The 26,561-nt window shown below is 43.5% G+C and overlaps 1 protein-coding gene across 5 annotated transcripts in view; it reads left to right on the top strand.

The window, feature by feature from the left end:
* TMC5 (transmembrane channel like 5) overlaps nt 1-20,734 on the top strand; it is a 92,115-nt gene extending 71,381 nt beyond the window's left edge. For all 5 annotated transcript variants that reach the window (XM_045047536.1, XM_023246721.2, XM_045047537.1 and 2 more), the window contains 10 exons: nt 1,559-1,637; nt 2,389-2,486; nt 4,151-4,246; nt 7,739-7,814; nt 8,002-8,135; nt 10,483-10,656; nt 13,138-13,216; nt 18,088-18,192; nt 19,729-19,771; nt 20,519-20,734. In XM_045047536.1, coding sequence (XP_044903471.1) covers nt 1,559-1,637; nt 2,389-2,486; nt 4,151-4,246; nt 7,739-7,814; nt 8,002-8,135; nt 10,483-10,656; nt 13,138-13,216; nt 18,088-18,192; nt 19,729-19,771; nt 20,519-20,565 — 931 coding nt within the window. In that variant the 3' untranslated portion in view covers nt 20,566-20,734. The remainder of the gene's footprint in view (nt 1-1,558; nt 1,638-2,388; nt 2,487-4,150; nt 4,247-7,738; nt 7,815-8,001; nt 8,136-10,482; nt 10,657-13,137; nt 13,217-18,087; nt 18,193-19,728; nt 19,772-20,518) is intronic.
* Nucleotides 20,735-26,561: the final 5,827 nt, after the last annotated feature.

The following is a 26,561-nucleotide window of genomic DNA, read 5'->3' as shown; positions in this document are numbered from 1 at the left end:
GTTCCTGTTTATGGTGTTTATGACAACAGGTCAGTACAATGTAGACTGAGTTTCTTTACTGATCAGTTGCAGAGCCCTTGCCTTCTATGGCCTGAGAGATCTGGCTCCTGGCCAGCTCTCCAACCTCATCTGGAGAATTTGGATGAAGAGGTGGTTAGACATGTATGCTCAGTGGGCCATTTTGAACCAATAAGTTTGCTCTTTGTGTTTTTCTGATCATTTAAGAGTTTAGTTGTCTTTTAATATACATCAGCCCTTAGTACAGCTTCAACAAAATATTCAAAATCTTTGCATGAAGAGAAAATGGGAACTCTTAGAAATACACAGTTCTTTTTGATCTGAGATGAGATTTTTCTCAGCATAGAAGAGTGTGTTTTCAAGTTTAACTTGAAGCTACACTGCAATAAAGGTCTCCTGATGCCTTAATCCAGTAGACAGTGAGGGTGTATCACAGGCTAGGCACTAGGCAAGAGATTGGGCTTCTGGCACGGAGAAAGATCTAGTGCCCTTCCTTCATGGAACTTCAGAGTCTAACACAAAGGTTCTCAACCTTCAGCATACATCAGAATTACCTGAAGGGATTTCTTGGTCCTGTCTCCAGGGTTTCTGATTCAGTAGGTCTAGGGTGAGGCCTGAAAATTTGCCTTTCTAGCAGGTTTGCAGACGAGGCTGATGCTGTTGGTTCAGAGGACACACTTTGAGAACCCCTGGTCTAGTGGTACACAGTTCTTGGCACACCAGGGCTGAAGCCCTATTAAAACCAGCAGCTATTGACTTTGGCAAAGTGACTAGGTTTAAGAGATGGTCCTCAGTTTCAGTCTTTGTCATGGCCCTCACAAGCTGTGTGCCCTTGGACACGTTGTGTCATCTCTGAACTTCAGTGTCCTCATCAGTAAGATAGACATAAAAATTCTATCTACCTGATGACAGAGTTGTAGAAAGTAAGAATGGCAGCAAATTTTAAACATTAAGCTGTGAAGATTAAGGTGATTCAGTGAGGTTCTTAGCACAGTGTACTGCCCATGCTCAGCACCCAATTAAAAGTATGTACACTTATTATTATTACAATGAGAAGTGAAATTAGATAGTTTGGAATGCACTGAAAGAGGGTATATCAGTTGAAATAAGTTAGGTTATGCTGCAGTAACAAACATCCCCTATCTCCCTAATCTCAGTGGCTTCGAACACAAAGATTTAGTTCTTGCTCATATTATGTGTCCATTGTGGATGGCAGGTGGTTTTGGTCATGTCATTCATGCAGGGATCCAGGCTGACAGCAGCAACCGTCTCAAATATTGCTGATGGCCATTCCAGAGGGAAGACCGTGAGTTCCGGAGAGCCTCGCTGGCATTTCAGTGCTCCAGCCTAGAATGACGCAAAGTGACACACATCACTTCTGCTCACAAATTACTTGCCAGAACTAGCCATATTGGCCCCAGTCAAACCACACGGGAGCGGGAATTTCAGTCCTACCATGTGACCAAAAGGAATTATTAGCAAACAGTACTAATGACTGTCATGGAAGGTAACAATAGTTGTTTTCTCTTCTGTTATTTAGAAACATCTTTCTGAAAATATCAATCATTGGAATTCTTTGTTACTATTGGCTCAACATTGTGGCCCAGGCTGGTGAAGAGGTGAGATTTCTGTGCTGTTCTGCCTTGAGTTTTTTTCTTAACCTTTGAATACAGGGAGGAAGTGAATTTCTCTGGTTTCTCAGAATTTCTACTCATGATCTTAGAGTTGATATAATATTCTTCCTTCCATCCATCCATCCACCCATCCATCCATCCATCCATCCATCCATCCATCCTTGGGCTGTGCACTCAAAACATCCCTCTCCTCGTTCAACCAAACGTAAAAGCTCCCAGTCCATCAGTTCATAGCACTGACTTCCTGCAGAGGTAATTGATCACCAGTTTCATGAACTAAGTCAGCCTTCCAATTTGTGCCAGCCTGCTAAACCTCTAAGCCACTTTCTTAGTCAAGTAAGTATTAACGGATTTTCATAAGGTTAATAAACAAAGAGTAAAGGCATTGTTGCCATTGATGCCTTCTGCTAGCCCTGGCTGAGAAATGGGATCCAGAGGGCATAGGACAGGGATGAAAAGTTTTAAGAGGAGAGGTAGTGAGAAGGAAAAGTTTGGGGTGCACGTGGAGGGCAAGCTTTAATGGGGAAAAAGCAACACAGAAAGGGAATAAACACCCTTGAAAACAAACTCAACAAATTAATGGTGCGTCCCTGCCCAGAGTGGTCTGCTTTTCTGGATGTACAAGGACCCAGTCACATTGGCCAGCAACCGTGTCCTAATGAGTGTAGGGTGCCAGAAGGGCACTGGGCAGAACCAACAGCCCCTTCCCACATCCTGACTCTTGTTTACCTTACAGTGTTGGGAAACTCTCATTGGCCAGGAAATCTACCGGCTCCTTCTGATGGATTTTGTGTTCTCTTTAGCTGATTCCTTACTGGGGGAATTCCTGAGGAGGTAAATATTTATCAGCCTTGAGTCATTAGTACCTGATGTTGGAGCCAGAGCCAGAGTCTTGGCTGAGCCGGAAGTATGGGTATCCCTTACGCTTACTATAGTTAGCACATAGGCGTCCCTTATTTATTTCAAGTATGCACTGTGACAAGTCTGCCTGTTGTTCTTTGGGACGTTGCTTGCTTCTGAAATTAACCAAAATTTCACTTTGACCTGACAGTCCTGTTGTCCAAGTTCATTCAGCTAACCCTTTACAAACTTCTCTTGAGATAAAGACATTACTGGATGCAAAACATAGAAAGTGAAAGTCTTTGAGAACTTTCCACCACAGATCATTTTAATTGTAGTGTATATTCTTCCAGATTGTTCTGTGCACATACTGCTTTGTGTGTGTGACTGTATTATATAGTTTCAAAGATAAAAATTGGGTCATGCTGAAAATCATTGTGGACTTTGCCCGTATTCTTTTTAACATTACGCTGTGGCATCTTTCTATGACGACACCTATAGATTTATCTCATGATCCATTTAATTGACTTTGATTCATGTGCTAATTGTGATTTTAGACACCAGGTGTACAGAACTGAGACAGTGTTATCATTGGCCCATGTATAGTCCTCTTCTATTGATCTGTTCATTTATGTGTTAATAATATGATGAGCATCTCATTCCTTATAGACATGTACATATTTCTGTAGGCTGCCCCAGTGATAAGATAGCATAACAAAATAATGATTCTTTCCTCAGGGGGTAGGTTGCGTGCCCTATTTCTACACTCAGTCTGCCCAAACTCTCTTTTATTACAGCCTCTGTCCAAGGTCTAGATGTAAAGGTTAGGAGGTTTTTTGTTTTGTTTTTGTATCTTTGACAGCATTTTTTTCTTTTTATTATTAGCATCCTCTCTGTCTCAAGTTTCCTCAGGATAAATGGAGATCTTGGATTCCTCTTGTGGATTTAGAAAATGGGGAAACCCTATTAATCTGATAGCAGTAACCAAACATGGGAAACTTTTCCATTTAGGGGGGTTAGGAAATGCTGAGTTACCTGGTCCTGAAAAAACAGGTTTAACAAGCAAAGAGTGATAATAGGTAGGATAACTTTAATAATGATCTCATTTATATAATATCTATTGTTAAGTTATAGTTAACTATCTATTTAAATAATATATGGGATAACTTAAATAATGGTCTCTAGAATTTTTTAAAAAATCTTTATTTATTTTGGGAAAGAGAGAGAGCCCGCACGCAAGCAGGGAAGGGGCAGGGAGAGAGCGCGCGCGCGCGCGAGAGAGAATGAGAATCCCAAGCAGGCTCTGCACTGTCAGCACAGACCCCGACACCAGGCTCTTACTCACAAACTGTGAGATCATGATGTGAGCCGAAATCAAGAGTCAAACGTTCAACCAACTGAGCCACCCAAGTGGCCCTAGAATTTTGTAAACCACTTCAGCAGTACCTCTGCTCGAATGCACTGTGATAGTTCCATTTTCCCTCAATTCCTTCAATTATTTCTTCAAAAATACACTTACACTTGGAACTTTTCAAAAATTTGCAAAAGGACTTATGACTTTATTCCAAACTGGTGATGCTCTACTTTGTTGATTGTGGGGAATCTTCTGAAGGAGAGGGTTGATGGTTGGGGCACTAAACTCAGCGATGTTTTCACAGACTCATTGGAATGCAGTTTCCAACGAGCCTTGGTTTACAGGAGTTTGACATCGCCAGGAACGTCCTAGAACTGATCTATGCACAAACTCTGGTGTGGTAAGTTTTGAGAATCTTCAGACTGACTCAGAAATATTTTCTAAGTGGGGATATTGTGGCTGTTTGTCACCCTTATGAGCACCTTTTAAAAATTGTGGTAGGAATATACATAATATAATATTTATCATCTTAACCATTTTTAAATGTATGGTTCAGTAGTGTTGAATACATTCACATAGCTGTGCCACAGATCTCCAGAACTCTTTTCATCTTGCAAAACTGAAACTCCATACCCATTAAACAAGAACTCCCCATTTCTTCCTTCCCCTACCCCGCTAGCAACCAGCATTCCATTTTCTGTCTTTCGGAGTTTGACTACTCTAGATACTTTATGTGAGTGGAATCACACACAATTTATCTTTTTGTGATTGGCTTATTTCATTTAGCATAATGTTCTTCAGGTTCATACATATTGTAGCATGTGTCAGCACTTCCTTCCTTTGCAGGGCTGAATAATATTCTGCTGTATGGATATATCACGTTTATCCATTCACCCATGGGTGGACATTTGGGTTGCTTCTACCTCTTGGTTATTGTGAATAATGCAGCTATGATTATGGGTGTGCAAATATCTCTCTGAGACCCTGCTTTCAATTCTTTTTTTTTACGCTTATTTTTTAGAGACAGAGACAGAGTGCCAGTGGGGAAGGGGCAGAGAGAGAGGGAGACACAGAATCCAAAGCAGGCTCCAGGCTGTGAGCTGTCAGCACAGATCCCAACGTGGGGCTCGAACTCGTAAACCACAAGATCATGACCTAAGCCAAAGTCAGATGCTTAACTGACTGAGCCACCCAGGCGCCCCTCAGTTCTTTTGGATATATACCCAGAAGTAGAATTGCTGGATTATACTGTACTTATGAGCACTCTTAAGTTTTTTGTTTTTTAATAAATGTTGTGCATAAATCAGCTGATGTGGTAATAACAATATGGCTCCATTTATTGAGTGCTTACTTTGGCCAGGTTTTTGAGCCCTAGAAACCAAGCCCTCATACTATTGACCATTAATGAAGGTTCCAAAGGGAAATGTTAGCAGCAAGGGGGAAAAAGTTGCAATCAGAGATGGCCATTATTACTTCTGGGTCTTTATGGTTTGTGTTAATAAATTGCAAATAAGCACAATTGAAAACACATGTGTCTTTTCTTTTCTCCATGGAAATTATAGATTTAACTTCTGTGGGTTTTAGGAGAATGTTGCCTTTGATGATGAGCTTTAAAAGAAGATAACAGGGGCGCCTGGGTGGCTCAGTCGGTTGGGCGGCCGACTTCTGCTCAGGCCATGATCTCTCGGTCTGTGAGTTTGAGCCCCACGTCGGCTCTGTGCTGACGGCTCAGAGCTTGGAGCCTGTTTTGGATTCTGTGTCTCCCTCTCTCTGACCCTCCCCTGTTCATGCTCTGTCTCTCCCTGTCTCAAAAATAAATAAAATGTTAAAAAAAAATGTAAAAAATAAAAGAAGATAACAGGGTGACAGAAAGGCAATGTATGTTAGGGACAATGGTAGAGATGAGGTGAGGTAAGTGTGTCCCAAACTTCAGCCTTTTGCACACCAGCCTGCCTACTTTTTGGCTTATCTACATATCACCGGTACTGGTTTTTACTTAGTATTATCTTTTATATAGTTTGCCTTTTTAAAAATGTTTTATTTTTTATTTTTATTTTTTTAATGGTTATTTATTTATTTTTGAGGGAGAGAGGTAGAGAGCACACAGGGGAGGAGCGGAGAGAGAGGAAGAATCCCAAGCAGGCTCCACGCTGTCGGCACAGAGCCTGGTGTGGGGCTCGAACCTATAAACCGTGCGATCATAACCTGAGCTGAAATTAAGAGTTAGATGCTTAACTGACCGAGCCACCCAGGTGCCCCTAAATACATTTTTAAAGGAGTCTTTATTTTACCACCAGAATGGAAAATCAGAGTCATTTGAGAGAAACTGCAAGTAACTTAAAAAATAAAACCCAGGGCACCTGGGTGGCTCAGTTGGTAGAGCATCTGACTCTTGATCTCTCTTGATCTTGGGGTCGTGAGTTTGAGGCCCATCTTGGGTGTAGAGATTACTTAAAGAAAAATGTCGGGGCACCTGGGTGGCTCAGTTGGTTACGCGTCCGACTTCGGCTCAGGTCATGGTCTTGCGGTTCGTGAGTTCGAGCCCTGCATCAGCCTCTGTGCTGACAGCTCAGAGCCTGGAGCCACTTCGGATTCTGTGTCTCCCTCTCTCTCTGCCCTTCCCCTGTTCATGCTCTCTCTCTGTCTCAAAAATAAATAAAAACATTAAAAAAAAATTGTTAAAAAAAAAGAAAAATGTCAGTCACTTTAGAAAAATAAAATAAGGGGCGCCTGGGTGGCTCAGTTGGTTGAGTCTCTGACTCTTGGTTTCAGCTCAGGTCATGATCTCATGGTTCCAAGGGTTCATTCCTGCATGGGGCTTTGCTCTGGCAGCATCATGGAGCCTGCTGGGGATTCTCTCTCTCTCTCTCTCTGTCCCTTCCCCACTCAAGCTGTCTCTGTCTCTCTCAAAATAAATAAATAAACTTTAACAAAATAAGAAAAATAAAATAAAATAAAACCAAGCCAATCACCAACAGTCATTAAATTCTAGCTGGATGCTCCCGTCTGCCAAGTCTCTCAGTTTAAAGCTTTACCTCCCCCCTCCCACCTTTCTTTTGGGAACAAAGGGAGGTTGGCAAGTGTTAGGACCACCAAAGTGAGATTTTCTTCTCTCGGCACTCAGGAGCATTGGGGAGAATTGAGAGACAATGCCCTTCCCATCTGTAACTCAGTGCAGTTTAATGCCTCTCCCTGCGGGACCTCAGACCTTCTTGAATGCCATGGAGGAAGCAGGAGGACATGTCCTGCATTCGGGACACCTAGGTTAGGGCTTGCTGAAGACCATTTGGTGGTGTGTGGGTGGTGCTTTCTGCAAACTCTCTTTTCCAAAGCTGGGAAGGGAGCAGCCAGGTATACTGGGTGTGGTGGGAACGCTCCTGGTCTACAGCCATAGAGCACGCTCCCTCTGTATTAGTCTGCTAGAGCGTCCATAACAAATACCACAGACTGGGTGGCTGAAACGACAGAAATTTATTTTCTCACAGTTCTGGCGGCTAGAGGTCCAAGATCAAGGTGTTCGTAGTTGGTTCCTTCTGAGACCTCTGTCCTCGGCCTGTGGGATGGCACCTGCTTCCACAGTCTTCACATGGTCCCTCTGTGTGTATCTGGGTCCTAATCTCTTCTTTTAAGGACACCAGTTATATTGCATTAGGGCCCACCCTAGGGACCTCCTTTTACTTTAATTACCTCTTTAAAGACCCCTTCTCCAAATAGTCACAGTCTGCGGTACTAGGGGTACTAGGACTCCAACATACGCGTTTTGGAGAAGCACAGTTCAGCCTGTAACACCCTCTTTCCCTTCCCTCCACATCCCCTGTACCTGCCCTCCCCCCACCACATTCTGTCTTCATGTTTCCCCTGACTTTTGACATTCACCCTTTTTCCCTCATAGGATTGGAACCTTCTTCTGCCCTCTGCTGCCCTTTATCCAAATGATTTCTCTTTTCATCATGTTTTATGTCAAAAACGTGAGTCAGCCTGAAGGTGGAACGAATTAGCTTCTCCCAGTCCCATGTGGCCCCGTGGTTGGAACTGAGTCGGGGGGCAGTGGGGAGGGGTGCTGGGAAGGGTTATCGGGAAGCCACTGCCTGGCTGGGGTCCCTCTGGCCTGTCCCTCTGGCCACAGATGGGAGGTGTCTGCTTCTCTGTCTTCAGATCAGCCTGATGATGAATTTCCAGCCTCCGAGCAAAGCCTGGCGAGCCTCACAGATGATGACTTTCTTCATCTTCTTGCTCTTTTTCCCATCCTTCACCGGGGTCCTGTGCACCCTGGCCATCACCATCTGGAGGTAGGAAACCGTGGCTTGTGGAGAGGTCTTAGAGATGGGGTGAGTGAGTGTTTTAAAATGTAGGTTTTGGGACACCTGGGTGGCTCAGTCGGTAGAACATCAGACTCTTGATCTCAGGGTCATGAGTTCAAGCCCCACATTGGGTGTGTAGCCTACTCTAAAATAAATAAGTAAAATGTAGGTTTTATTATTATTAAGGTTTGGTGAGGCCAGCAGATCAGGAGATGAATGTCATTGGAAAGATGATTTATTTTGCTCAGATCCCAGTAGAAGTGGTAGTGGGGGTGGGGATGCCACACCACAGGGGGCCACATGAGGGAATCCCAGGGTTGGTCAGGACACAGCGGGAGTGAGGAGAAAGTGTGGGCAAGAACCTTTATTGTGGTTGGGGCACCTGGATGGCTCCTTCGGTTAAGCGTCTGACTTCAGCTCAGGTCATGATCTCTCAGTTTGTGAGTTTGAGCCCCGCGTGGGGCTCTGTGCTGACAGCTCAGAGCCTGGAACCTTCTTTGGATTCTGTGACTCCTCCTCTCTCTGCCCCTCCCATGTTCATGCTCTGTCTCTCAATAATAAATAAACACTAAAAAATAATTAAAAAAAAAAAAAAAAGAACCTTTATTGTGGTTTCCCTGGGAAGGAAAGGACGAGGGAGGATAGGCAGGTTTAGGATTGGCTCGTTTGAACAATTTCAGTGGCTTTGGGGGCTGTCTGGATTTATCTGGTTACCTGGCCCTGTGGGGATCAGGGCAGGGGGAGAGTGACCCTGAGTGTGAGAGCCTGATGGAGGAGGTGGAGGGTGGGGTGTGGGCTCTGGGTTGGTTGTTTTGCATGGAAAAGACATACCATGTAGGGGAGCTCCCGGGAGGGGCTATCTCTCCAGGGTCTGTAAGGCCCCAGATGTCAAAACATCAGAGTAAGAAGACGTGCTTAATACAGTATTGAACCCAAGTCCCCTTGGTAACCAGCAGACACAACAGCCAAAGGAGCAAATGTGTCTTAGTTTGGTCATCACCCACCAGGTGATGGCAGGACTTCCTCACTTCCTAGAGGCCTGCAGTTTCCCAGAATGGGGACTAAACTTCCACTAAATGAACCGAAATGCCCTGTCTGAGCTGGTTCCCTCCTTGCTCTTCAACCTCACCCCATGTTGGCTCCACCCTTCCTTCATCCTCATGACTCTTGCTCCATTCCTGGGACCCTGTGAGCCTCTCCCAACACAAGGTGGAGTCCTGTGTGTGTTCTCCCCACTCCCTCTGCCTGGTGGCCTTCTGTCCCCCACTCTGGGTCTCAGCTCAGAAGTCATCCTCAAGATCTAACCTTCATGACCACGCTTGCCTACTGTCTTTCCCACCTCTTCTCCCTCTAGGGGCACTTTCTTTTCTTCACTCCACCGTTCACAGTCAGAAATGCCTTCGCTTGAATCTTTGTTTAATCATTAGCTCATTAGTTGTCCATTTTTCTTACTAAAATGTAAACCTGGGAGGACAGAGACCATGTCTGTCTTGTTGCTATGGAATCCCCAAGGGCTTAGTATCTAGCACAGCACTTGGAACAGGTGAAATAAGCTTTTATAGAATGAATGAATGAAGCAAACAAACAAAAGAGTTGATTTTTTTTAAGTTTATTTATTTTGAGAGAGCAAGTGGGGGGAAGGTCAGAGAGAGAGAGAGAGAGAATCCCAGGCAGACTGTCAGTGCAGAGCCGGATGTGGGGTTTGAACTCACGAACCGCGAGATCATGACATGAGCCAAAGTTGGACACTTAACCGACTGAACCACGCAGGTGCCCCAGGAGTTGATTGTTAGGATACAGATGGAACTGGAACCATCAGGAACTCAAGTGGCTTCAGGGCAGGCTACTCTGTTTTATGATGTCTTTGCTTCTCTCTTTTCTCTCTCTTCCTAACCAGTTCTTAGTTTCCTGCTAGTTTCTGCTAATTCATAACAACTGACTGCATGTGGCCCTCATTGCCACAACCTCACCTTCCATAGATTGCAGGGTCCCTTCTTCATATGTCTTAGTTCAAGTTCCCAAGAAAAAGAATCTGATCACCCAGTTCATTTATTCAAGCCAGGATACCACAAAGTTCACTGCCACTCTTGGGATCGGCTACCATTAGATCAGATGATATAACCCTGTCTGGGAGCTGAGCCTCAGTGGGGTCACACGGACAAAACATACCTGTTGAGGCCGTGAGGAAGAGAGCTTCCTTGGGAGGGAGGGTATGGGTACATCAGGCAGGCATTGCTGGTTCCAGGTCCAGAGCCCAGAAAGGACAGTTTGGTTTTAGAACAAGCTATACCAGAGTCTCACACTACGGATGTTTTCCTGTCTCCTGTTTTACCAGATTGAAACCTTCAGCTGATTGTGGCCCATTTCGAGGTCTGCCCTTCTTCATTCACTCCATCTACAGCTGGATCGATACCCTGAGTAAAAGGCCCGGCTACCTGTGGGTTGTTTGGATCTACCAGAACCTCATCGGAAGTGTGCACTTCTTTTTCATCCTCACCCTCATTGTGTTGTAAGTGGAGTGCTTTGGGAAACTGGTGGAGAAAACGTGTCATTAACAAGACATGTGGATAGTCTGGGGAATGTTTCCCAGGAGAGCAAACGGCTACAGTGTAGCTCAGTGTTCTGGATGCTCCTGACTTTGCCCTTGAATTTTTTTTTTTTAATGTTTTTATTTTTGAGACAGAGAGAGACAAGAGCATGAATGGGGGAGGGTCAGAGAGAGAGGGAGACACAGAATCCGAAACAGGCTCCAGGCTCTGAGCTGTCAGCACAGAGCCCAACGCGGGGCTCGAACTCAGGGACCGCAAGATCATGACCTGAGCCGAAGTCGGACGCTCAACCGACTGAGCCACCCAGGTGCCCCATGCCCTTGAATTTTTAAGAGTTGCTTACTATCATCTTGTCCCAGGTGTTTTCATTTTTTGTTTTTTGTGAGTTTTTTTTTCTGCCTGTTTTATGAAGAAAGCAATACCTGCTGTGTCCCCTTTTAAGAAAGAGCATGAAAACAAAATGAAAATTTGGATTTGAGAATGCTTAGGAAAATTATATGTGTGATGCTTTCTAAGATTGGCATTATGTTCAAATGGGTTGGGCATTGTTCATATGTGTGATAGCGTTCTTTTGTTTCCTTTTTTTTTTAAATTTTTTTTCAACGTTTATTTATTTTTGGGACAGAGAGAGACAGAGCATGAACGGGGGAGGGGCAGAGAGAGAGGGAGACACAGAATCGGAAACAGGCTCCAGGCTCTGAGCCATCAGTCCAGAGCCCAACGCGGGGCTCGAACTCACGGACCGCGAGATTGTGACCTGGCTGAAGTCGGACGCTTAACCGACTGCGCCACCCAGGCGCCCCTCGTTCTTTTGTTTTCAAATAAAAACAATTATTTCTGGCCCCACCGCCAGGGGTGGATGCCAGATGCCTGAGGTGGAGGGGACTCCACGGTACTCTTTGGCTTTCTGTCTTTTACTCCTCTGCACCTGAAAAGATGCCGGAGTCATACATGTGACTCTAATTTTGATGAGCTATGTGAATTGTTACATCAAGAATTTAAAGCCAGCAGATCTACAGGTTTCAGTATGTGGTGGAGATGTGGTTCTCAGCAAGCTCGAGTTAAAGGTAGATGTGCTGGATATACTGGAACAGGAATTGAAATTACCATTCATTTTTCTTTTTTTCTTTTTTTTTTTTTTAATGTTTATTTTTGGGAGAGAAACAGAGTATGAGTCAGGGGGGGGCAGAGAGGGAGACAGAATCTGAAGCAGGCTCCAGGCTCCGAGCTGTCAGCACAGGGCCCAACGCGGGGCTCAAACTCAGGAGCCACGAGATCATGACCTGAGTTGAAGTCAGATGCTTAACTGACTGAGCCACCCAGGCACCCCTAAATGATCCTATTTTAAGAAGATACTTTGAGTTTCATATTACCCACTGGGCACATCTTTTTTTCCTTTTATGAAATTTTTGATTCCAAGCCTTTATTATCCAATTTAACTGATATAGTTTCTGGAGGTAAGTATATTCCATATGAGAATTTATGCTATGTTCATTCTGTATTCTTGTGGGAATTTACTTTGTAAACTTAAAATACATGGGAGATTGATTTAGAAGTCTGTGAGATAGTTATATTACAGCCAAGTTTTATTTTACATTTATATTTGGCAATACTTGAATGATTCTTAATCATCATCTCTTCCTGGAATTTAATTTTTGTGTTTTTTTTTATTAAAAAATTTCTTTGTTAACGTTTATTTATTATTGAGAAACAGAGAGACACAGAATATGAGCAGGGGAAGGGCCAAGAGATGGAGAGACACAGAATCCAAAGCAGCCTCCAGGCTCTGAGCTGTCAGCACAGAGCCCGACACAGGGCTCGAACTCACAAACTGTGAGATCATGACCTGAGCCGAAGTCAGACGCTTAACCGACTGGGCCACCCAGGCACCCCTGGAATTTAATTTTTGAAGATAGGTCTGGATGTGGTTATACTACCAATGGAGTGCTCCATATTAAATAGAAAGAAAATAGGGGTGCATGGATGGCTCAGTCGGTTGAACGTCTGGCTCTTGATTTCAGCTCAGGTCATGATCCCAGGGTCGTGGGATGGGGCCGGCATTGGGCTCGGCACGGACATATGGAGCCTGCTTGGGATTCTCTCTCTCTGCCCCTCCTCCAAGTGTTCTCTCTCTCTCAAAATAAAAACATAAACATAAAAAAAAAATACTATTGTTTGGCCCTATGCCCAGAGATGCTAGTTAATTAATCCGAGGACAGGCTATGGAATGAGTCTTTTTTCCATCTTTCATGTGATTCCACGTGCAGCCAGGTTGCTCGGATGTATTGAACCTGTAATTCATCCAGACACAACTTTTCAGGAACACTGTTGGAACACAATCCACTTGCAAGAGAATATCTCAGTTCCTTTGAGACCACTTGGAATTTGGGGCCTGCAAAATATTGGCAAAAGTGTCTGTCATTCTTTCTTTTCTTCTCCAGAATCATCACCTATCTTTACTGGCAGATCACAGAGGGAAGGAAGATTATGATCAGATTGCTCCATGAACAGATTATTAATGTAAGTTCAGTTAGCTCCTCTGGTATCCTCCTCCCACTTTTCTTTTTTTTTATATATATATATTTTTTTAAGGTTTATTCAGTTTTCAGAGACAGAGAGAGACAAAGCTGTGAGCGGGGAAGGGGCAGAGAGAGAGAGAGGGAGACACAGAATCCCAAGCAGGCTCCAGGCTCTGAGCCATCAGTAAAGAGCCCGACACGGGGCTCGAACTCACAAACCGTGAGATCATGACCTGAGGCAAAGTTGGACGCTCAATCGACTGAGCCACCCGGGCGCCCCATCCTCCCACTTTTCTGTAAACATTTTATAATGCAAACTTGCAGTTATACTCCAAAAGAGAATAGTACAACGAACTTACATCTGCCCCCCCACCCAGCACCAACTACCGTCAACATTTGTATACTCTTGGGGGTGCCTGGGTGGCTCAGTCGGTTGAGAATCTGACTTTTGATTTCAGTTCAGTTCATGATCTCACAGTCTGAGAGATTGAGCCCCAAGTTGGGCTTTGCACTGACAGCACAGAGCCTGCTTAGGATTCTCTCTGTCTCTCTCTCTCCCTCTCTCTGTCCCCCTCCTGCTCATGCACACACTCTCTCTCTCAAAAATAAGTAAATAAGCTTAAAATTTTTTTTGTATATTCTTATTTTATCTACACTAACCCTTCACTGCAAATATCTGGATTGTTTTAAAGCAAATCCTAGACTTTATATCATTTTATCTGTAAAAATTTCTATGTGTCTGAGAGAGATTAAAAAAAAACATAACCATAATACCCTCATCATACCTAAAAGAAAACTTGATAATTCCTTATTATCGTCTCACATGCCATCAAAGGTGAAATTGCCCCATTGGTCCCATGAAGTGTCTTTTTACAGTCAAGTTGTTCGAATCAGGGTCTGGGAAAGTGCCACATGTTGCATTTGGTCCATATGTCTGTTGTTTCCTTGAATCTATAATTGTTCACCCCTCCCTTCTTCTTTGCCATTTATCATTGAAGAAAACAGGTCCTTTGTCTTGTAGTAGTTCTCACATTCTGGATATATCTGATTTGCAGCTTTGTGGTGGTATTTAGTATGCTTCTTTTTATTTCCTGTACCCTGGCAATGAGATTTAAAAACCCGACTAAATCCATTTCAGTGTTTTAGCCAGAACACTTCATAGATGATGCTATGCACTTCTTATGGTATCCCCTTGAGACATAAAATGTCTACATGTCTCTTTTTGTGTGGTGTGAAAAGTGATCAGTGGGTCCATGCTTTGTTAGCCTGACCCATCCATCAGAGAGCTCCCCACTCTCCTTTCACCTGATGGATTTTGCAGCCTTTGAGGAGTATTGCCTAGAAGACCCACTGATTTCGTTAGAAATGACAGAACAGTAGTACTCTAATCCTACCATTTCTTTTGCATTTATTAGCTAGAATTTTTCTATGAAAAAAATAATTTTTGCTTATCAACTATTTGATTACCTTGAAATATAGTTTATAGAGGAAAGAGAAATGCCTGATTTTTCCCCCTTCATTGACCAGTTTTTGAAATGCTGAGTTGATACCCTAGGGTATTCATTTCCTAAGGCCTGCCGTGGCAAATAACCCCGAACTTGGTGGCTTAAAATAACAGAACATTGTTACCTCATAGTTCTGGAGGCCAAAGTCCAAAATCAAGGTGTCAGGAAGTTGGTACCTTCTGGATCTCTGAGAATCTGTTCCATGCCTCTCCTAGCTTATTCTGGTGGCCACTGGCTAACCTGGCTGTTCCTTGGCTTAGGGCTTCATAACTCCCATTCCTACCTCCATCTTCACAAATTCTTTTTCTCTGTGTGCCTGTTTCTCCTTCTCTTCTAAGGACTTGTCATTGAATTTAGGGTTCATCCTCATTCAGAATGATCTCATCCGACAATCTTTAATTATGTCTGCAAAGACCTTATTTCCAACAAGGCCATATTTGCAGGTACTGGGGTTGGTTTAACTTGGACAAATATTTTTACAAAGGAGACACTATTCAACCAACTACTCCTAGCAACCCCCAAATGTGGCCAGTGAGGATTTTTAAATTATCATTATGAATTCATAGATTTAAGTATACTTTGCCTCTTTCAATTGTAATAATTTTTTTTATGCTTAAATAGCCTCATTGATTCGTTGCTAATCAAATTCCTTTTGAATTAGTTCCCGGGTTCTTTTGACACGACCCCAGAAAGTCTTCGATAGTTTTCTTGCTCTCTGAAAGGACAAGATGTTCCAGGCTCTTCTTGTTTATTACCTGTCCCAGAACACCAGTCAGACATTTATTCAAGGAGTCCTGGTGAGATGGTATTTAGAGACCACAGTCTGGGAATATGGATGCTCATTGATACTGGACTCGTTCTCTCTTCTTCTAAATAGCAACGTAATTGTGACATGAACACTTACATCTAAGAACTTGGGGAAGAAGCAGGATTCCTCAGGGTTCTTTTGTTTTTTAAATGTTTATTTATTTATTTTGAAGGAGTGAAAGAGACTGCGCCAAGTGCATATGTGAGTGAGCAGGAGAGGGACAGACAGAGAGAGGGAGAGAGAGAATCCCACGCAGGCTCCATACCCAATGCAGATGGAGCCTGATTTGAGGCTCAGTCTCATGACCATGAGGTCATGACCTGAGCCAAAATAAAGAGTCCAATGCTTAACCAACTGAGCCACCCAGGTGCCCAAGATTCCTCACGGTTCTAGCTGCTTGAACCTTTGGGTTTCAGATCATTTGAGTTGGTCTTCTAGATGGTGTAAAGAAAGGGCATGGTTTACTTATGATCTCCCCTGCTCGTCTCCAGAAGCATCACCTGTATTTTTCTGATGTAGCACTTTGAATTGTTTTGGGCAAGTCTTACGGAGATCTTACCAGGGGAGAGATTTGTTTCTAAAGCCTTCTATTGTAAGGGCAGTACCAGGTAAACTGGGGAGGAATTTAGATGGCATCATTTCAGGGAGGCACCAGAAGCATCACTGCAGGCCTGCATGCTTGGGAATCTTGTCCAGAGGATGTGCCACAAAGACAGGGACATTGTCTCCAGAGGAACCCAGCCTAAGGGGCTGGGAATAGGCTAATAACAGTCCTTCTCAAAGTGTGATCACCTACATCAGTAACTCTTGGATGCTTATTAAAAATGCAAATTCCAATTACCCTGCTCTCCTCTAACCAGTAGTGGCAATAGATAACATTTGTTGAGCACTTACATGATGCCTGACATGTGCTAAATAATGAACAAAAATTCTGATTTAATTTTTATTACTTGCACTAGGACATACACATCTTTAATTCCTATTTTAAAATTAAGGATTCTAAGGTTTACAGAGCGAAGTGAGCTGCCCAAAGTCATAGGGCTAGTAAATGGTGGGATTTGAATGGTGCTTTTAACTAAAATGCAGGTTTATCTCCCCGAGTCAAGATGAGTTGGATAAATCCTGAGTTTGCATTTTTGCAGGCTCTCCAGGTAATTCTAATTGGCACGAAAGTATGGAAACAGCTGTTACAGACCAGCAATTTACAAACAGGTTGGCTATATCCAAGACTGCTAGCAGACTTGCTTTAAAAAAAAAAAAGTTTAGGGGCGCCTGGGTGGCGCAGTCGGTTAAGTGTCCAACTTCAGCCAGGTCACGATCTCGCGGTCTGTGAGTTCGAGCCCCGCGTCGGGCTCTGGGCTGATGGCTCAGAGCCTGGAGCCTGTTTCCAATTCTGTGTCTCCCTCTCTCTCTGCCCCTCCCCCGTTCATGCTCTATCTCTCTCTGTCCCAAAAATAAATAAACGTTGAAAAAAAAATTAAAAAAAAAAAGTTTATTTTATTTTAGAGAGAGAGAGAGAGAGCACAAGCAGGGAAAGGGCAGAGAGAGAGAAAGAGAGGGAGACACAGAATCTGAAGCGGGCTCCAGGCTCTGAGCTGTCAGCACAGAGCCTGACACAGAGCTCAAACCCACAAACTGTGAGATCGTGACCTGAGGTGAAGTTAGACGCTTAACCAACGTGAGCCACCCAGGCGCCCCTTGCGGAGTTGTTTAAAATGCCATTTCCCAAGGACAGCTCTTCTTTGCAGAATTCCAGTGAATAAAAGTAGAAAGAATGAGGGAAATAGAAAATTATTATGAAGCAAATACCACAGCAATAATTGTTGGATGCTAAATAATAATAATAGCTAATTGCTAAAATCAGTGACTGAAAGTTGAAGGAGAAACAAGGGTGTGAGAAATGGGATTGGTCTAGACCGGACAACCCATCAATGGTGCTTGCTAGCCCACTTCAACACTGGTGGATTATACCGCCCTCTCATCTGCAACAGATTCACAGGGAAGTGAGTCATGCTCCTGGGGAGGACATAACCCTTTGCTTTGTTCCTCTTCCCAGTTTGGGAGATGTTTATCTGGTCTACTCCATTAACACTGATAACTTTGCCAGGTGAAATATGTTTGATGTCCCTCGATGCAGAGCTATATAAGCTTTGACATTCTCAATGGGAAGACAGGGCCAGCCCAGGCAGTGCTGGGTGCCCAGACAGCGTTCTGAGACGGAGGGCATGCCGAGAAGGGGCTGCTACACACCATTTGTCCTGGGCCTTCAGACAGTCCTGGGCGTGTAAGTTGCTTCTAGCTGCGGGATAGAGAAGGCTGCTACTTGAGCCTGCTGGAATTGCTTTAGTGGAGAATGTGCCAATTCAGGAAGGTATGGGTTAATTTGGCTTTGCTGTGAAATGTTCCTACTCTTTCATCAAGAGGAAACATGGTGGCAGTCTCTATCCTGTGTCTGGAACCCTACCTGCCTAAAAAAAAAAAAAAATCAACCTTCTTTCCATCGTTTGCTCACACCAACCTCCACGTTTTTGTTCTTGTTTTTGCTTTCCTTCTTGGCAGGAGGGCAAAGATAAAATGTTCCTGATAGAAAAGTTGGCCAAGCTGCAGGATATGGAGAAGAGAGCAAACACCAGCTCGTTCACCATGGAAAGGAGGGATGTAGAGGTGAGAGTGAAGGTCGCCTTCGGATCCCTGTGACACAGAAAAGTGCATCAGGAAACTAGAATGACATGGGGCACTTCACTTTTTATGTTTAAACATTTCTCTATTTTTTATTTAACAAATAATACTCATTCGTTCAACCTGTCATGGTGAAGGCCCTCATGGAGTTTGCACGCATCTTTTCTATAATCCAATCATACAGAAGTATATCCCACCGAGAAGGAAAATGCCCTCACCCCACCGTGTGAATGATTCAGTGTACATTCTTCCAGATCTTTTCCCCTGGGCATCCACAAATATACATGCATCTACTAACATTTTTTGTTTATTAGAAAACTGGGGCTTTACTATACACATAGTATCATAATCCCGTCCCTCATCACTTAGTACTGTATTTCGGACATTGTTTCGGTCTGTACATATATGGACATTTGGGTTGTTTTCAGTTTTTTTAAAATACTAAAAACTGTGTAGTGAAATATTTTTGTTTCAATTATTTTTATGTGAGTATTTTTGCCAAAGGGCGTGCACATAATGATGTTAATAGATAATTGCCATATCATGCTCTTAAAAAGATTTTACCAGTTTCATTCCTGTTCTAATTCCAAAGCCCTTGCTCGCATCCTTGGTGTCCTGGAAAATATGAATAAACAGTAAACCCATCTTTTTAAAAATATTTATTTGAGGGGCACCTGGGTGGCTCAGTCGGTTAAGCGTCCGACTTCGGCTCAGGTCATGATCTCGTGGTTCGTGAGTTCAAGCCCCGCGTCGGGCTCTGTGCTGACGGCTCAGAGCCTGGAGCCTGCTTCAGATTCTGTGTCTCCCTCTGTCTCTGCTTTTCCCCCGCTCACACTCTGTCTCTCTCTCCTTCAAAAATAAATAAGCATTAAAAAAAATTAAAAAAAATATTTATTTGAGAGGGAGAGAGAGAGAGCACATGAGCATGGAGGGGGCAGAGGGAAAGAGAGAGAGAAAAATCGTAAGCAGGCTCCACACTCAGCATGGAACCTGATGTGGGGCTCGATCCCATGACCCCAGGATTATGACCTGAGCTGAAATCAAGAGCCAGATGCTCAACCGACTGAGCCACCCAGGCACCCCAACCATAAACCCATCTTAATTCAAATGCCACTCATTTAAGAAGTTAGGACCTTGTTGGAAGAGACTGCCAGGCCATTCATTATCTGTGCACATTGATATTGTCAGCACGAGGTAGTTATGGGATCTACAGGCCCTACTGCAAATCTTATGCAGGCAGAGTCTTGATCTGTACCCTGACAGCCCCAGGTCCTAATATATTACCTGGCATATTGTCGATGCTCAGTAAATGTCTGTAAATGAACGGATAAACTAATGGAATTACTGTCCCTAAAAGACCAAACCAAACCTTTTTGCTGCGTCTGTGGCTGAGCCTTGGTCTTCATCTGCCATATCTTAATTTTAAAATGGTGGGGGCTCGCAAATCCCACCAACGAGGCAACAGGAGGTGGGCCTGTATTCTTTCCCAGTGATGAGGCCACTGCTTTTCTTCTCTTTCAGCAAACAAGCCCTTTGCATGTGAGGGAACACAATGCTGCTCATGGTGAGTAAGGGCGTTGGCACTGAAGACCTCATTTAACCAAATGATGTATCTCAAGGTAGAGGGTCAGAACTGCTCATATATCAGTTACTCGTTCAATGAAAAGAACCCACCCAAGCTGGCTTCAGCAAAAATCCAAGAATAATTCTTGCTTTAGGTGCGGCCAGAAGCTGGGATGCAATAGGTTACCAGAACCTGGTTTCTTTCTGTTCCATTCTTTTCCACGTTAACTCCTTTCTCAAATAGGTTCTTCCTAACAATTGCAAGACCCTTTCGTCAGCCTCTTGTACCTTCTCAGGTTCAAGTCTAGTGGGAAGGAATGAGACACCCAGAATTCTCACTGTGTTTCATTGGATCCAACTGGGTGACATGTGCACCATGAACCAGTTGCTGTGGCCATGAAAATGTGATGATTTCATTTGCCAGATCAGAGATCTGTAAATAGAGGTGGTACAACCTAACAGACCACGAGGACTGAGAATGGGGAAGAGGGGCTTCCCAAAGAAAACCTGGAGCTGAGGCCAGAGGGGAATGAATAGTGGGGAGGAACCAAACAAACCCATTCATCGTTTTGGGATCGCATTTACTGATGGCATCCAAATGATGGACGTTCCAGGGGTGAATTGAAGAAACTTAGCATGAGAAGGCAGGAGGCATGAGAAGCTGTGTGATTTTGAATTTTGTCTAACCTTGGAGATGTGAGGCAGGGCGTATATCTGTGCTAACGACTCTTTTCTGTGTCCAACCCAGACCTGCGATTTAGGCGATCAGTTCAAGAAGAGAATCCAAAGGTGTAATGTTTATTGCGGCAGCCACACACCCGTCAAATGAAAATACCAAGATGGAACAACTTCTTCCATGACCCCTGGGCCTTTTGGAGCTTCCCAGGAGGGAATTTAAATCATTAGCCAGGAGCAGAAACTGACCACAGTGTAAATGCTGAAGTAAATTTGGCAATTTCCTTCCTGGATTGCTGATTTCCCAAGATAAAATATTTGGGATTTTAAAATAAAGACTATTGTAACATTTAAACTGGTTCACAAAAACCTGGGAGAGATAGCCTGGGAATTATGCATTTAGTCTTCAAGAGATGTGCATATGAATTATTGGTTCTTAGAAATCTCTGCTCCCAGACCTGACAAAAGTTTGGAAACTGGTGCTCAAATAGTCCAGCCTGAATAAAAATGGGATCCTCAAACAGAAATGTGAAGTTTCTGAATTGGGGAACCTGCATTTGTTCATGGTTTTGAACAAAAACATCCCATGTTACCCAAAGGTAAAATACAACGAGAGGCCTTGTCTACAAACAAGTACAAGTGTTTGCGGTTGGACTGGGGTGGGGGTGGGTGTGGACTGGGACTTAGCCCCTGTGAGGTTGACACATAAGTCAACATCTAAGTCTTGTTGAATCAAACATCAATCCAGCAGTGATGTGTGGAACGTGTGTGTGTGTGTGTGTGTGTGTGTGTGTGTGTAATGTACATGTGTGCACGTATGTGTGTGTGTGTGTGTACACACACACACGCAGTATATATAGCATTCTTTTTTAAAAAATGTTTATGTTGAGAGAGAAAGGGAGTGCATGAGCAGAGGAAGGGCAGAGAGAGAGAGAGAGAGAGAGAGAGAGAGAGAGAGAGAGAATCCCAAGTGGGTTCTGTATTGTCAGTGCAGAGCCCAGCTCGGGGCTCGATGTTACAAACTGCAAAATCATGACTTGAGCTGAAATCAAGAGTCAGATGCTTAACTTGACTGAGCAACCCAGGCATCCCTAGCAGTCTTTTTTTTTTTTTTAATTATTTTATTTAAGTAATCTCTACACTCCATGTGGGGCTTGAACTCATAACTCCAAGATCAAGAATGGCAGGCTCTTCTGACTGAGCCAGCAAGATGCCCCAATATATGGCATTTTTTTGCAGATTTGCCAAATGATTCACAAGGCATGTGACGGTACTTAGAACTGAAGCATCCAGCAGAAAGGTGCAATTTACCAAATCACTCAGGGGAGACATCCCCTCTTGAGTAATCACTACTGTGAAATCTAATTGGAACTGAATTTTGCAAACATTTAACATACATTTGAAACACAAGCATCCAATCAGTGCTCAGTCACTGATTCACTTTTTCATTCACTTATTTTTTCGTTAATTCATTTCATTAACAAAATTTCATCAACTGAGTTAAAATTTTTTGGTATCATCCCTGCTAGCAGTTGGTGGCAGTATTCATTCATTCATTCATTCATTCATTCAACAAATATGTGCGAAGTGGTTATAAATAAGATGTTGAGCAAGTCAAGACACACTCTGCCCTCATGTGCTTCATTTCTAGCAGATTAATTTAGACAGTAATTTAATTACTATTGAGCAGTAATTAAATGTAATTGTGACAGGTGCTGTGAAGGAGAAGCCCAGGACACTATGGGAGACTTATCTGTGGGGTTAGTGAAGGCAGTCCATTGAACTGATGTTTAAAGTAATTTTTTTCCCCTCTCAGTGTCATCTTAAAGCTGTTTTGTGCTTCTTTGGCTTCTGCACTGAAATATGGACTTGCTCCAAGAGCAACATTTTTGCTCACTTACCATATGCTAAGAGCCTCTATCTGGAACACGTCTCCATGAACCTCCATTGCTTGTGTTAACTCCTGTTTCTACTGGAGGTATAAACAAAGGAGAAAGATCTACTCTGTAGGTTTCACATGCATTCGGATATGAGGATGCTTTTAAAACTTGGGCTTGGGCCTGGGTGGTTCAGTCAGTTAAGCATCTGACTTTAGCTCCGGTCATGATCTCATGGTTTCAAGAGTTCAAGCCCCATATGTGCTGACAGCACAGAGCCTGCTTGGGATTCTCTCTCTCTCTTCCTCTCTCTCCCTCTGCCACTCCCCCACTCAACTGTCTCTCAAAATAAATAAATAAACTAAAAAAACGCCCCCAAAACAAAAAACTTGGGCTTGAGATAGGGGATGTATTGGCCTGCCAAGTGTTGCCATAACCAAATACCACGGACTGGCTAGCTTAAACAACACAAATGTATTTTTCCACAGTTCTGGAGGCTGGAAGTCCAAGGTCATGGTCCTTGTCAGGGTCCACAGTTTTGGTTTCATTCTGACGCCTCCTTGGCTTGCAGATGGTCACCTTCTCACTGTGTCCTCACTCGGTCTTTGCTCTGTATGTACCTTTACGTGTCCAAATTTCCTCTACTTGATAAGGACACCGGGCAGATTTGATTAGGCCCCACCCTAATGGCTGTAATATAACTCACCTAATTAAAGGCCATATATCCAAATATGGTTACATTATGAGGTTTCGGGGGTTCAGATTTCCAGCATAGGAATTTTGGGTCAATACAGTTCAGCCCTATAATAGAGGCCAACTCTCCTCCAGTCCTCTCAGGGCCTCCCGTTAGGCTTCCGGGTCAATGCTGGCTATGCTCGGAATCACGGGGGGAGCTGATCGACAACAGCCAGGCCCAGGCCCCAGTCTAGACCAACTAAATCAGGCTCCTGCACTTTTTCTTTAGAGCTCCCCAAATGGTCTCGGTGGAAAGCCAGGCTGAGATCCGAGCCAGAATCTAGAGAACCTTATCCATGGTTTCGCTTTTCGAAGTTTCAGTGACCCACAGTCAACTGCAGTCAGGAAGCAGATGACCCTCCTTGTGACCTTGTCAGGAGGTCAGAAGCAGCCTAGCGCTAGGTCATAGCACCTACATCACTCGTCCCACTTCATCTTGTCACGTAGGCATTTTATCGTCTCACGTCGTCACAAGAAGGTGAGTATGGGACAATATTTTGAGAGATTACATTCCCATAACGTGTATTACAGTATATTATTGTTGTGAATCTCTTACTGTGCTTGACTTCTCAAGTAAGCTTTGTCACAGGTGTGTGTGATAGGAAAAACATGGTCTGTATAAGGTTCAGTACTATTCATGGTTTCAGGTGTCTGCCTGGGGATAAGGGACCACTGCTGTAGTTCTTCCCAAACTTGCCTGACCATAAAAGGCATCAGAGCGTGCCAGTGGGGAACATCAGAATATTCAGGGGATATTCCCCATCCTCCTCTTCAACTCTAATATTAATTAGTCCAAAATGATAAAAGGAACATATGCTTTCCAACAGTTACTTGAAAGCCGGCTAACCCCTATAGTTTTAAGTATAAAAAATAGGTAGCCGCTCTGAAATTTCTGCAGGATCGGATCCTTTATGTGGCTGCGGTGAATGGCTCAGTTCATTTTTGAGGCAATGAGATGATTTTGTGTGAAGCTCAATTACAAAAGGAGTGACTAAAATAGCACATGACTGATAATACGTTTTTATAATCTTTGAATTGAGGTCAGGTGGCAAGAAGTCAGCTCATTAATAATATGGATTGTCTCAGTACGGTAGCACTTCACAAATACCTTCCTAAATTCTCAAAGTTGGAACTTTTCAGAACATTTACATATCTGATCCACCGTGAGATAGCATGAGATGGAGGAGCTCAGGTGTGGAGCAAGGGGGCCCCTCTGCTTGGCTCATTACTGCACCTGTCCCATACAAGTAATGCCTTACACCTGTGTGGATCGTGCTTCACCTTAACCACCTGGGCTCTTGATACGAAGCAGTTTCTAATTTGTGAGTTCAGGGATCGGGGCTGAGACTCTGCATTTCTGTCTAGAGCTCCTGGGTCTGAGCACCACACCCTGAGTAGTTTGGTGTTCGAGTGCCTCCACATTTTTATATGCTACACTGTTCACACATTTTTCAAATCACTTCCATATTTTCCCCTTCATTTGAACCTCATAACACTATTGCTATGAGACAATTGGTGCAAATATGGTCTCCATTTGACAGATGAAAAGTTGGGCACACCTAGGTTAAATGATTTGTCCGTCTCTTAGCTAGTTAGTGGTAGGATTGAGGACTTCTGGATTTTTCTCTGGCTCAGGTGTTCTCAGACTTGAGCAAGTAACAGAACCACCTGGAGGACTTGCTGAAACAGAGCCAGCCCAGAGTTTCAGCTTCAGTAGTTCTGGGATGGGCTTTGAGATGTGCATTTCTAACAAGGTCCTCCTTAGGCTGATACTAAATACAGGTCTCAAAGGACAGCGTCCTTTGAGGACCATTGTGCCTAGCTGATATCTGACCTCTTTGTAATACTTGGTAATACGGTAATACTCTGCTGATCAGATTGTGAGATTTTAGGCATAATTTAGCTTGATAAGAGAACATACAAGGTTATCAACCCTTAGTAGTTTTGATTAAAGAAACCAAATAACCTTGTACTGTGATAACCATCACTCCATGCTAAAGGTTTGCCTGCGTGTTTGCAACTTAATTCATACCCTCATTTGTCCTGAGAGCTGTGGTTTATTGTCCCATTGAAGGACTATTCCCACTGTAGGAAATGGTAGGTATAATTTTATTTAGAAATTTGAATCTAATAAAAATAGAGTATATGTTTTGGTGAAATTCTTATCAAAACAGGATTGCAGACACTGATCTCCAAATAAGAAAACGAGCATTGTTAAATCAGCAGTGGATTTCTTAAGTCTTTGGAGGTAGTCTTTCCATATTACCTGTCTGGGGCAGCCTGAGGACAGAGGGGCAGTTGAATGACAGTGGAGGATGTAATTTTCATTTGTATTGACTTTCTTGGAAAGAATGCCACCTATCGTGACTTTAGATGGCTCCCCGATCTGCTGAATTCTGAATCATTTATCTACAACTCCCACTGCACACTAGGTCTGCACCTCCAGTTTCCTCAAGAAGTTTCCACTTGGCTATCCCATAATTCATTCCTCCAGCAAACACTTATTGAGCATCCATTATGTGACGGGCACCATTATAGGGTTGGGAATGATTGTTCCTCATTAGGGAGTCCTTGCTATGGGCTGGACATGAGGATAGGCAGAGGTATGAAGTGTGAGCTCTGGAACTATATCACAGGGACCAAATCCTTACACTATTACTGTTGTGTGGCTTTGGGCAAGTTACTTAACTTCCCTGTGCTTTGGTCTCCTTCACTATAATGTGGGATTGTGATGGTAGCAACCTTATGGTGGTGTTGCAGAGCAAACACATGGAAAGCATTTCAAACAGTGTCTAGTGTATGTTAGGGAGTCCGTAAATGTTAGTTATTTAACAAACCTTTTACATGCACCCTGTCATTTAATCAGCCACTCCCTAGGGTGGTACCAATACTGCCTCTATCGTACAAATGAATCAATAACTTGCCCAAGGTCACGTATTAGGTTGCTAAACATAAAATTGGATTTAGTTTTCTCTGACCCCAAATACTATGTTTTTAAGCCCTATACTAAGCCATCCAAGTGCTTAAGAGTAGTACTAACACTCTTTCTTCATCCAAATTCTCCAATCTTCAAGGACCTTAGCACTGGATCTAAATCCTTAATTGGGCCCGAGTCAAGGGCAAAATGGATTTGGGACAAAGGTCAAGAGGCTCTCAAGTCTTCCCACAACAGAAGGGAGGTTAATGCTGTGCTGCCTCCAAGAGAATTCCTCCCTTGTTGGTTGCTGTGCAGTCTGTTTGCCAAAGTGGGGATTCAGTCTGCAGACGTTTTCTTTGGTCACCTTCTCCTCTTGACATTCTAGTCATGATGTGACATGAAAGGACATGCAGTTATTTGTTCCATTCACTGGATAAATCTTTGTCCTGTTGTTGATCTTTAGATTCGAGAAAATGTCTTTGTAAATATTGATGAAAACGTCCCCAGCCCCATCTATCATGCTCTTGCCAACACCAACCGTAGCAAAACTCGGTGTGCTTCTCTCTGCCATCTAGCTGTGTGGACTG

This window comes from Felis catus, chromosome E3, assembly GCF_018350175.1.
Source record: "Felis catus isolate Fca126 chromosome E3, F.catus_Fca126_mat1.0, whole genome shotgun sequence".
Taxonomy (NCBI): domain Eukaryota; kingdom Metazoa; phylum Chordata; class Mammalia; order Carnivora; family Felidae; genus Felis; species Felis catus.
Note: the sequence above shows the minus strand (reverse complement) of the source record. Positions and strands in the feature narration are given on the sequence as shown.